General features: G+C 34.6%; 1 protein-coding gene across 7 annotated transcripts in view; it reads left to right on the forward strand.

Annotated features, from left to right (window-relative positions):
• The window catches only part of LOC132139835 (globoside alpha-1,3-N-acetylgalactosaminyltransferase 1-like), a 52154-nt gene extending 39123 nt beyond the window's left edge, over positions 1-13031 (forward strand). For 3 of the 7 annotated variants that reach the window (XM_059548470.1, XM_059548473.1, XM_059548472.1), the window contains 6 exons: positions 3095-3130; positions 3554-3580; positions 5872-5919; positions 9201-9230; positions 9340-9477; positions 12293-13031. In XM_059548470.1, the coding sequence (XP_059404453.1) occupies positions 3095-3130; positions 3554-3580; positions 5872-5919; positions 9201-9230; positions 9340-9477; positions 12293-12983 (970 nt within the window). In that variant the 3' untranslated portion in view covers positions 12984-13031. Of the gene's footprint in view, positions 1-347; positions 3056-3094; positions 3131-3553; positions 3581-5871; positions 5920-9200; positions 9231-9339; positions 9478-12292 lie in introns of those variants that run through there. The other 4 variants (XM_059548471.1, XM_059548476.1, XM_059548475.1 and 1 more) reach the window with 2 other exon arrangements.
• Positions 13032-13253: the final 222 nt, after the last annotated feature.

The raw sequence follows: 13253 nt of genomic DNA on the forward strand, positions 1-13253 counted from the left end.
TGACAAGTACAACGAAATTGAAATACAATCATTTGGTGCAAAATCTTGCAAAATAAATAAATCTAATAAATAGTACATAGAAAACAGTATTTAAAAAGATCCAGGGACTAGTAATGCTAGCAGGTAATAACTCTTAGTGACATTTTGCCAAATTATTCACATTTTATGACTGCCTCTCATAACCATTAACTACCAATTTATCTAAAACAATAACTGCATTATCATGATGCTACTGTATAACCTTTTTCTTACTGATTATTTCAGCAAAGTTTTTTTTGTTTAATTGACTCCTTCGGAATGGTGCTTAATGTTTTTTAATTTTTCAATACTTTACATGTCAGCCTCCCACATCACAACGTTGTGAGTATTGAGGTAAATCTTGTACTATATTTTATAATTTGATACAGTCAAAAGTGAAACAAAATGGGGCTACACTATTTTAATTTATTTCTCATGAATTGATGTCTTGCAAAAAAAAAGCACAGCTGTCTCATGAAGTCATGAAGCAACAGTGCTGTGTTATCCTAGATAAAATCTTTACATCCTGTATACTTCAGTCTTTTTGTGCTTTGTGCAATTGCAGAAATGTTATGACCTTGAAATTATATGAATTATCACTATTTATTTTATTTGTAGCATAGGATTGCCCTTGGACTAAGTCGGTTTGTAATACTTTATTTTAGGGTTTCTACTAATTAATAGTTGCTTATTAGCATGCATATTACTAGAATATTAGCCATTAATTAGTACTAACACATATTAATTCCTTATTCTACATGACATTATTCTACATCCCTAATCCTACCCAATATTCAAACTTAACAACTGCCTTACTAACTATTAACACGCAGCAAATTGGGAATTTATTGAGGGAAAAGTCGTAGTTAATAGTGAATAAGTGTTCCCTATTCTAAATTGTTCCCAAAATGATGATGATAATGTGTCAGAAATGTTGTGACATGGCCTGGTTCCATTTTTTTTCACTATACAGTATTTCTTGCAGGTGCAGGAAATTGTGGTCGTACCTCTTAACAGTTTGTTTGAATTAAATATTTGTTTATTAATGAAGAAACAAAGTTACGTTTAAAGTTATATTTTTCCTTTATATTATTTTGTTATTTGCAATGCCAAATGGACAATAAATGGATTGGCATATCCGACTTCATTATGGACAATGACTTGATTTATTTAAGCTAAAGTACGCATCAGAATCAGACTAATAAATTCAATCTGTGTCCCTACAGAACATATGTTAATGTCATTACTATTAATAAATTTACTTGGCTAGGATGCTTGCAATAAACAGGATATGTATCATTATATAAAGCAGTTTAAATGCTTTTTAATCTTGTTGTCATTTCTGTCGCTTCGTTGTAAAAACTGACCCCCTGTTGGGGGTTGTGGCAGCAAAAAATGGCAGAGAAGCACCTGGCTGCAGCTTACAGATGGAGGCGGGGCTGCACCTGGGGTGGGGCTGCATGTGTCCTACTCTGATTGGTTCGGTCGTCTTTCATAGACTTACATGATAGGAAATGTGTACGTAGTTGTTGTAGGATGGAGTATGTTGTTTAAAAAGCTTAAAACGCTATGCAGTTTTACAAAGCCTTCCTTATAATGCATAGAAGAAAAAAAAAACATTAGCCTTTAACTCTCCATGTCCCCAATATTATGAAGCAATTGTTTTTATTAAGCTGATCTTTAGGCTAACAGACGAACAACCCACTATTTAATAAATGAATTGGGTTGATTATCCACAGTGGGAGCATCAGGTCTTCAGATAGAAGAATGAATTATGAATTAAATAATTTTTTGAAAATTAGATTATTTCATATCATCAGAGTATGAGAAAGAAAATGAAAAGGATGTATCAGTATTGTTTTAATTTATATAGCATGATAAAGACAATTATTGTTACATATAATTATCTGTCATGCAGTTGATAAATTACACCACAATAGGCTAATGTGTCGTATTTTGGGCACATTATCTGCTTGTCTATGAATAGAATGCTTTATTAATAATTTATTTACTGAGTTAGGCCTTATTAAAACACTGTTTTAATGCATTAAGCCACATACTTTTACGTTAAGGGTTTTAGAATGTCCCAATGATTCATTTGTGAGTTCGACTGGTCCAGAAGATTAAACTTGCAGTAGCTAACATCTTTTGATTCAATAAAACAGACGTAATGCGTCAAGATAACAATAGACAACTGTGCATAATAATGAAGGTTTTGTAAAACTGCACAGCGTTTTTAGATTTTTAAAAAACATACTCTGTCCTACACCTACACAAGCTTTTATTGTAGACTTGACAGTTTTCAGAACCTGTTATTTAGATCTGGTGTAGAGACTCTTTGGGGGATATTATAATGTACTGAATGATTCTGATCAGTCATTGGCTGTTAAACTGCCAGGGGTAGTTTGATTGGTTGTTTGAGTCTCAGGTAGCTGGGACTGTTGTTGCCTGAACAACACCACACACAACACACCCCTCCTCGCTCCTTATAGAAAAGGACCATATTCTCCTCCATTATCTGACCATCCAGTCAGTCTACTTCTCAAATTACTAAGGATCCAACTGTTAAAACACAATGCGAGTAAATCCCTTTCTTCTGGTGTTGTTTGGCATATTGCTTAGTGGGTATGTCATTTCTTTTTGAAATATGTAGGTTTTATTCTTGTCTGTGGTGTTTGGGTCTGAAATAAATAACCCAGTTGAAAGGTAATTTTCCTGTTCAGTTGAATCCATGAAGTGTGTGAAAATATATATTTTTTTCTTTTTGTGATCTACATATTTTGTCCTGTTTTCTCCCGAATTCTCCTGTAAAACGTATCTCTCTCTCCCTCTAATTAAACTGTGCATTAAAAATGAAATAATGATGCCAGCATGAGCTCATGCACTTTGGTAACGAGATATCAAGCATACGGAAACATTACACTGGTGGTTTAACTTATTTCAGTATTACCCTGATCCTATTGCAACAGGTGTCGAAGCGGTTTCCTCATTCACAGAGTTCTGGAATTACTTGAAAGTGAATGAGAATGTTAAATAAGTGTTATCATTCATTTTCTGTTATTGTGTTTTCTCATAGACTCATTTTTTTGGGCTACACCTCCACCTCAGTTGGGTAAGTTTTTTTTTTTTTTTGTGGTAACTGCACCCATCAGAACAGTCTTTTTTATATATCTATAAAACAAAACCAGTTAATAATTGCTTTTTACTGTTCTGGAAATGAATGGGATGCTCTTGGAGTAATGTAATCTTTGTGCAGAAATAATTTTATAAAATGTATACAGTTCATAACATGAGAATAAGACACTGTCTATAACAGAAACCGCAAATTGATCAGTTACCAAATTAGCATTTTCAATTTGCTTTTTGATTACATTTAGGGTCAATTTTATACTTATAGCCATTTTAAATTTTAAATTTACTTTCACCAATACTTTGTAAAGGCAACATGTATGCTTAAAGAGCATCAAATAAAAAAGATAATAAAATACTGTAAGTGATGCAGTGTTCTTGTATTATGACTTTATCTTTGTTTCAGATATAAAGATAAAAGATTTTGCCTCAAGTAAGTACTGTCACTGCTCATGCACTCACTTAAAACATACACCCATACACATACCAAAACACATTCACAGAAGCACACGTACACTTTTATACAGTGAGAGTTTTTAGAATGTTTTGTTTGCAACAGGATGCTCTTGAATGTACTCTTAAACATGAATTGATAACCTGATTTTTTATCCTGATAGAAGATATTTTACTTCTGTGTAAAGGTGTGAGCATTATTTTAATAAAGGGGAATCATGCCTTCCCATTTTAAAAACAAATTGACTTGTGGGGATTTTAAAGAGTTAGAAATATGTTAAGTTGCATTAAACCCAGAATATTCCTTTTATATTCCAGAAACTTAAAACCTAGTAAAGCTTCTTAGTGATATTTTATAAAAAAAAGAAATGAAACATTTTATAGAAATAAATATAGTACTATATATACTCTGTAAACATAAATTCACTCATGCACTTGCACACGTCTATAAATGTCTATAAACTGCAAAACTACTGCATCACAAAACAACTACTATCAACAGAAGTGCTTTATCCGAAATCCGACAAATTATAGTTCAGAAATGGCGGTACCCATGCTTACATGAAGGTGGATACAGTCTATTAGAAAATAGATAAATAAATTGTATATTGTATTGATTCTACGGTGTTGCTAAGCAGTTGCTAAAGTACCTGTGGTGGTTGCTAAGGTGTTATGCGGTTGCTAGGGTACACGGTGTGGTTGTTAAGGTGTTTCTGTGCGGTTGCTAGGGTACTCAGGGTGATTGCTAAGGTGTTATGCGGTTGCTAAGGTACTCAGGGTAATTGCAAAGGTGTTATACGTTTGCAAGGTTATTAAGGGTGATTGTAAAGGTGTTATGCTGTTGCTAGGGTACCTAGTGTGGCTGTTAAGGTGTTGCTATGTGGTTGCTAGGGTACTCAGGGTGGTTGCTAAGGTGTTATGCGGTTGCTAGGGTACCTAGTGTGGTTGTTAAGGTGTTGCTATGTGGTTGCTAGGGTACTCAAGGTGGTTGCTAAGGTGTTATGCGGTTGCTAGGGTACCCAGTGTAATTGTTAAGGTGTTGCAATGCGGTTGCTAGGGTACCCATGTAGGTTGCTCAGGTGTTGATATGTGGCTGCAGGCATGCTCGGGTGGTTGCTAAGGTGTTGCTAGGCAGTTGTTAGGGTATTTTAGGTGGTTGCTAGGGTGTTATGGGTGGTTTCTATAGCACACTAAAGGCCTGTTTACACCACTGTAACTTTTAAGTCAGCTGACCAATCACAGTGGAGAAGGGGCAGGACCAATACCACACTGACCAAACATCACACCCTGGTTGTACTACGACTGGACAACAATGGAGAAGTTAATGAAGCTTGTCTGCAAGTATTTATGTTTTTACCAGATGGAAATGCCGGGTATATTTGTAGAAATACCTAAAAATACATTATATGGGTCAAAATTATAGATTTTTCTTTTATGCCAAAAATCATTAGGATATTAAGAAAAGATCGTGTTCCATGAAGATATTTTCTAAATTTCCTACCATAAATATGTCAAAAAAGTGTATTATCATTAGTAATATGTATCGCTACAGACTTCAGCTGCCAACTTTATTGGCAATTTTCTCAATATTTAGATTTTTTGTTTCTTTTTGAATTATTATTATTTATTTATTTATTTTGCACCCTCAGATTCCAGATTTTCAAATAGTTGTACAATTTAAAAATATTTGACCCTTATGACTGATATTGTGGTCCAGGGCCACATTTGTCAATTTTATGTCTGGCTTCCGCCTCCATTTCCAGCTATTTTTAGCTTGAGAATTTAAAGGGACAGACCAGTGTGTGCTTACAATAAAGAGATGAAATCTAATGGATGCTAATATAGTTATCTTTATAGTTATCGTTCTTGGTGTTAATGTGCCGTTGTTGGTCAGAACAGTCTGAAGATCTGGGGCTAGTTGTATAAAAGGTTTAGTCTTTCAAGTTAGTCATCAATTTTTTTTTTTTTTTATTTAAAACTGGTCATCATTTTTTTTAATTCAGTTTAAAAAAGCATACATTAGTATAACTTGTCTAACAGCTAGTTGGTCAAACTCATTCTTAAGAAATTGTCTTAATATAGAGGCTAAGTTTATGCAACTGCACCCACTGGGCTAAGTTTTCTGGTGGTAGCTTGAAAGCTCCAAGTAGGAGAAGTTAGGGTTGATGCTTTTAATCTCAGAAGAAGAAGAATTAGTTTAAATGGGATTTCAGTAAGTTGGCCTTTTCAAGCCTACTTAATTATTTACTGATTCTGTATTCTATTTCTTAGCCTAACAAAAGAGCACCAGGAAAACTCGAAATTACAATTACCGCAAGGGTGAGTACAAACACTCTCACAGATTTGCTCTAATTTATTGTGATCTATTTGTTGAATTGTCATTCAGTCAACCACAGTTCATCTGTATGGTGCCCCACCAAAATTTTCCTCAATATAAACTGAAAACTTCAGCTATGTGTGTTAGTCTATATAAGGTAAGTAACTAGTTGTCTTTTCATCCTTAACAAGGTATATGTGGGGTTCCTTTTTAGATAAAACAAGGTATAATTTTATGCACGTGTTTTGTGTACTAAGAACCTGTTGATCAACATTAGAGCACCCCCTTAGGCTGACTAAGCAAGGACACTAAATCCTCTGCCATGCATGTGTTCAGCAACTAGAATATAAAGCCTACAAACTGTTTATCCCAAACAAGTCAGGAGTCACTACTACATACAGTGAAGAGGAAAGAGCATTTAATTCAGAGACCATAAAATACAATACACTCAACTCATAATTTTGTATATTTATTGTAACAGCATTTTTTTTTCAAATAACTTTTTTTGCATAAGTCTTTAAGACCAATTCACACCGACAAACACCAACAAATAAGTTTGCCGTTGGACTTAGAATTTTATGAAAAACAGCTATCATGTTCACACTTCCCTAACAGACACTGACAAACGCTGATTGAGTATGTTCACTCAGTTGAAAACAAACCCCAAAAGATGCAGACAGGGTAACACCCAACAAATGTGTTTGTTGGCATTTGTCTGTGTGGTGTGAATTGGCCTTTAAACCACTGATTGCTTTACAACAACAACAACAACAACAAAAGAAAATAAGATTAAGGAATTAATGCCAGCAAATATAAGGGAAATTAGGGGAGTGAGAGTTAGAGAATAAATGATAGGATGAGAAGAACATTAAAAAAAAATTGTCATTAGATTTTTCAAATTTGTAAGAGGACAGGGAGATGTGACAAAGAGAGGGTGGGAGAGGTTCAATGATGTACCTTGAAATATACCTGCCAAAAATGGATGACATGGAATGTTAAGCCCTATGAAGAGTGCAACAGTCAGGTTCTGGAAGTAAAAATCCCATTCATTTTCTTTATATAGGAACTGATTTTAGCAATGACTAATAAACCATTAAATACAGACCTACTGTGAGCTACGAGGCTGTTAATCAATTATATGTGACCCTGGACCACAAAACCAGTCTTAAGTGTCGATTTTTCAAAAATTGGGATTTATAAGTCATCTAAATAAATTAGGATCGGACAATATTTGCCCATGATGCAACTATTTGAAAATCTGGAATCTGATGGTGCAAAAAAATCGAAATGCTGAGAAAATCGCCTTTGTTGTCCAAAATGTGTACTTAGCAATGCATAGTACTAATCAAAAATGAACAGTAGGAAATTCACAAAATATCTTCATGGAACATGATCTTTACTTAATATCCTAATGATTTTTGGCATAAAAGAAAAATGGATCATTTTGACCCGTACAATGTTTTTCGTCTATTGCTAAAAATATACCCCAGTGACTTAAGACTGGTTTTGTGGTCCAGGGTGACACATGTGACCCGTGCTGGCAAAATGAGTTGGAATGTGCTCAAGCTAATTTTGAGCTACAGGCAAAAATAAAAAAATAAAAAAATGTTGATTTTGAGGTTTTCACAAAAATTTGTTCATTCAGACCTCATCTAGCTATCCCAATGCTCCAAATAATAATTTTAGATGTTTAATTACTTTTATTTATTTTGCTTCTGTTCTTATTTATAATAACAGAGATAAAATAAAATAAAAATAGATATATTTTGATTATTAATATAGTAATTGGAGGAAAAGATGCAACATTGCTCTGTGATTTTTCTCAAAAATCACTTTGCTGAATCTCTCGACATAAAACTCACCTCAGTCATTTTTGCCCGATTCCAACAAATCATACTTCATTCAAGGTTTGTGACTAATTCCAAGGTTTATGACTAATTTTGGCAGCACAGGTCACCTATATGCTTTTGTTGAAGCTATCAGCTTGCATTATTTCAAATTATTTTTTAAAACATCTTGTAACAGCTACATTTTTGGTGAAAAATTACATTACCCATGATTCCACCAATCAGAGAATCGTGACAACCAAATCTCGCCAAAAGAACTTTTAGTGCCTCTTCACTTCCATGAAGCACTGTGAACTTAATAGTCATAATTATAGTCGTAATAATGATCTCTCTATACTTTTAGATTACTTAAACAATTTGTAATAAACATACATATATTGTTTCTAAATCTATAGGCGGTTTCAACGGCAACAACATAAACAAACGTTACTGCTCATGCACGCTTTTGTGGCCCTAACTTAACTTCTGGTAGACTTCCAAATAGAATCAAAAACAACAGCCAAGTCCCTCTAGAGAAGATATTTTTTGATAACAAAGAAAATATGTTTGCTGCGTAAATCAGGCGGACTTAATGAAAATGCAAATTCATTCTTTGCTATCAGGAGATGCTTTAAAGCGCGAGAAATAGAGGTTTCCCCAGTAACAGCTGTAAACTCGTGGCGAGTCTCCACAAATAAATTAATGTATGGGAAACACATCCCACATCACAACCACCTGAGCCCAACTTCAGTCTTCTCATCACCTTAACTTTAATTGCGTTTGTAGAAGGCACCGCAGCCAGACCGGAAGTTAACTTAGGGCCAGGCGCGTGCGCCCGATGAAACGTCTATAATTAGCATCTCTCTTTTTTTTTTCGTTTTTAATTTGTCATTCGCAATGTTTCTTTGGATTATAGTTCTTACCCTCATTAACATCAACTATGCAGTTGTGTACCTTATGTCTTTTTGTCAGGTTCTCCAGTCATTTTTTGCTTTCAGTCAAAGTTTTTAATGTTGTGATTAATATATCCGGAGCCAAGGCTAAAAGAAGGGGAAGGGCAGTATAGAGAGATGTAGAAGAAATGCAAATCATATTAAGGTAATATACTATTCCAAAAGAGTGGCTTCAGGGGACCAAAGTATGTACAGTAGGAAGGTGTGTAGGCAGGGAGTAACTCTGAGGTAGTGATGGACAAGACTATAATGAGCTGTGAAAGCTATTATTGGTTTTTCCGATTGAATGCAGATGTTGACAGGTAACGAGTAAAACTGGTAGAGTTTGGGTGTGATGTGTCGCAGACATTTAACCTTGAGATTTCCGGTGTCAAGATCCATGTTCAGATCACATTAAGCCACATCATCAGCAGACTTTTGAAAAAATAGGTCGGAGGTCAAAACAGTTTAGAATAATGAATAGAAAAATAATCTTACAACAACTGTTCTTATTTTATTTTACAGGCTTTCATACAAACAGCCCAGTGTAGTAGGGTAAGAACATACTTGTTTAAACTATTATTTATTAATTTTACACTACTTTTGGATTGTATTTGGATTTGCTGTTCATCCACACATGTGTGTATTTCCTCATTTAAAACAGACCAGATGGCAAAGTTATTGCCATGACGCCGTGGTTATCCCCAATTGTATGGGAAGAAACTTTTGATCCATTCCTGATTGATACGATCTACAAACAACAAAACATCACCATAGCAACTACAGTCTTCGCTCTTGGAAAGTGAGTTTCCATCTCTCCAATCTCTTCCTCTGATCTTCATTGACTTTGAATTTAACTGTAGCATTTAATTGTAACATTTAATTGTAAGAGTCAGGCAGACGGTGGTATCGTCATGAATTAATAAACTTGACTGACATAGCACACATCGCACACACTGAAAGAGAAAAAAGTGTCTTTTTATCTGGCCATCTATGTGGTTATACCAGTTTTGCCACTTGCATATATGGACTTGTTCATCTATTGTAGTGACCAATCCTCGTCTTTGACTTTAGCTCCAGCTTGACACACATGAACCAGCTGATCGAGGTCTTCAGGATCACTAGCTTTCCATTTTTCTTCTAGACAGAAGAAGGTTGAAATGATAAATCAGCACCATAATGGATTCCAAGTGATCAGGCGCTTAGGGTGATCCATTTAAACCCATTGCAAAGGCTGTGCCATCTTTTTATTTATTAGTTTAGTTCCCTTGTCTGGCTGCTGTTTCCTGTGTTTCTTTTTTCTAGTCTCTTGTGTACTTTTGACTATTGTTATTAAATAAATGCTAGACTGCAGTTGGATCCTGTCTGGGCTGTTCCCCATGGTATGTTGCGCAAGTAAACAAATAGCCTTTTATTATTGTTTTGAAGGGTAACTTTCAAGGCATGCAAGTAGCCATAGCAATTTATTCTCTGAACATAACCTTATTTTGTTTATTTAGCATCAAAAAGATAATTCAATATCACACAATAATAAAAACATATTAAAGATTAAAAGAGAAGATTAAAAAAAGATTGCATAACCACCTAGTATGCGACGATCACCACCAATATCTTCTGATCTTCACATCAAAGAAGATACCAATAATAATAAGCATTTAAAGTGGTGATGTTTTGGGAACTGATAACCATGAGTAAGAAATCTTTGTCAATCAACCAAGTGTTCCAGGTTTTATGTGATGGTAAGCGCAGATGGGCATAAATATATCAAAACAAAACAAACTCACACACAAAAAATTACAACAAAACAGACAAAAAAAATAAAAACTTTTAGATGTGTTTTACTTTTCTTTTCTTTTTTTTTTAATTCATGTAAAGTTTATTGTGTTGTATACAGTTTATTCAAATTAGAAAGTTTATCTAAAATGTACATTTTAAAATTATAATTAATTTAAATAACATTTACAATTATTTATAAACAAACAATTTTGAGTCTAATAAACTGATAAATTACATTTATCACAATGTAATTAAACAGGCCAAAAGATTAACCCAACATACTTATTTTCATACATTTACAACTGATATACAATTTTAAACCAAGCAAAAATCTATTAGGTTCACAAAAGAATGGGGAAAAGAGAAAAAGGACTAGACTGTGCCAAATCAAAGAAAGGAACAAAACCAAAACCACAAAAATCTCACAAAAAAAGCTTTAATCCACAATCAATGTTCTCAAAGAAATCCCAGATTTAAGTAAAAGAGATTAGCGTCAAAGAACCCCCAAATAAACTACTGAAAAAGTTGTGTTGTGTGAGTATTCCAGCCTTTAGAGTGACATTACATCCTGCTTAGAACATCTAAGATAAGATTACATTGCTATAGTGGTGATGCGTCATTTGTAAGTTTAACCAGTAGAAACCGGATCTCAGGTATGTTGGATGGGACGATGACTAAAGACCAGTCGGTCTTAGATTGGATTGATTGCTTATATTGACAGCTCTTGCGTTTGCAAAATAATTGAAGTGCAATACTAGAAGATCAGCGCTCATCCACTAGGATCTTATTAATGCTTGCTTTTTTTTTTTTTTTTTTTTACTTGTTCACACATGCAAGTTGTTTGTATGTTCATGTATTTGAGCAATTATTGTAATGTATGCAGGATTTTCTTTTTTCCTCATTTGATTGGGTGGGCCAGTGCCACCCTGGCCCTTATGTAGGCTCGCCACTGCATGGCACACCCTTATTAGCAAAGCTATGCATCTCTAACCTATATATAATGGGGGGTTTTTTTCTGGATTTTTTGGTTGTTGTTCTGTCTCTATAAATTAAAATAAACATAACATAAAAATGACAGACCCTTCATTTCTTTGTAAGTGGGCAAACTTACAAAATCAGCAGGGGATTAAATAAATATTTTCCTCACTATATCATATTCATACAGTATAATTTGTTCTAATGTCACAAGTCAAGCTAGTTGCTAAAAAAAATCAACAACCGATTAACTATCAAAACTGAATGGCTAACGCTATTTTTTTTTTCCTTGTTGGTGATCTTTTATTCTTTCATGTTAACTGAAGGCAAATCTGAAAGATGCACTATTTTAACTTTAATCAACAAGTACAATTGACCAAGACATCCTCAACTTCTCTTATTCCAGAAAAGTCACTCACTCAATGCTGAATGGAGATGTACAGCTGCAGCTCACATGCATGAATGTTGGGGTTTGATAGAGGTTGACTGGCACAAAATATTTTATGTATTTTGAAACTACAAAAATACTAATCTTAAATGTAAATACAAATTACATTAGATTATTTTCCAATGGCTTTAAAATATAAAAGAGTATTTTGTATTTCAAATGCGTATTTTTAATACTTGTATCTGAAATACTACCCATCGCCGATGGTAAGGTAACCCTGCTTTCTTGGATATCCTGCTTTTCCTCATGGCTGCATGGACAATCCTGATCTAGTGTTTTGTATGGTGTCAAATGTACAGTATATTAGATATTGTCTTATGGTCTTCTTTTGGTTAATAAAATGCCAAAGGGGGGGTAAAATGTTTTACAGCTTTTTTTATTACTCTAAATTTCAGTCTCTCTTCCTTTTTTTTCCCAGATACACTCAGTTTCTTAAAGATTTCCTGGAGTCTGCAGAGCAGAATTACTTTATTGGATTTCGTGTGCATTATTATGTTTTCACTGATCAACCAGAACAAGTTCCTGAAGTGAAACTGGGTGAAGAACGTCAGCTGACGGTGTTGAAAGTCCCTAGCTCTAACAGATGGCAGGAGATCACTTTACGCAGGATGGAAAAGCTGGAGAAACTAATTGAAAGTCGATTGGTCAGTGAAGCTGACTATGTTTTCAGCCTTGATGTGGACACAAAGTTCTACGGCCGATGGGGGTCAGAGTCTTTGGGCCGTCTTGTAGGTGTGATACATCCTGGTTACTATCAAACACCACGTGAACAGTTTCCATATGAGCGCAGGCCCGAGTCTCAAGCGTTCATTCCTCATGCTGAGGGCGATTATTATTATGGTGGGGCTGTGATCGGTGGCTTAGTGAAAGATGTACACGAGGCTGCTAAAACCTGCCGGGAGCAACTGGACATTGATGCAGCTAAATCCATTGAGGCAGCATGGCAGGAGGAGTCCCATTTGAACAAGTACTTCCTTTATAACAAACCCAGTAAGGTTCTCTCACCAGAATATCTGTGGCAGGACTTCAAACCTCACACAAATGAAGTCAAAATCATTCGCTTCTCTCAAGTTATTAAAAACTATGCTGCAGTTCGTCCAAACCCATAACAGATGTAAACTATCACATATTTATGGACTTTATTTGCAATTAGTATAAAATCTTGTACAGGGTTGCAAAGAGGTGGACATTTTCCAGAAACTTTACATGGGAATATAATCTGGGGTATTTTGGAAATATTTTAAGTTGGAAATGGGAATTAAATGGAAATTCAACTTTTTTTTTGTCAAAATAGAAATCTTTTGGGTGATGAAAATTCAGCTTTTCATTACAGCAATACATTATATTTTAAAATACAATAAAACAGAAAACCATTATTT

This window comes from Carassius carassius, chromosome 4 (genome assembly GCF_963082965.1).
Source record: "Carassius carassius chromosome 4, fCarCar2.1, whole genome shotgun sequence".
In the NCBI taxonomy this organism is placed as follows: Eukaryota; Metazoa; Chordata; class Actinopteri; order Cypriniformes; family Cyprinidae; genus Carassius; species Carassius carassius.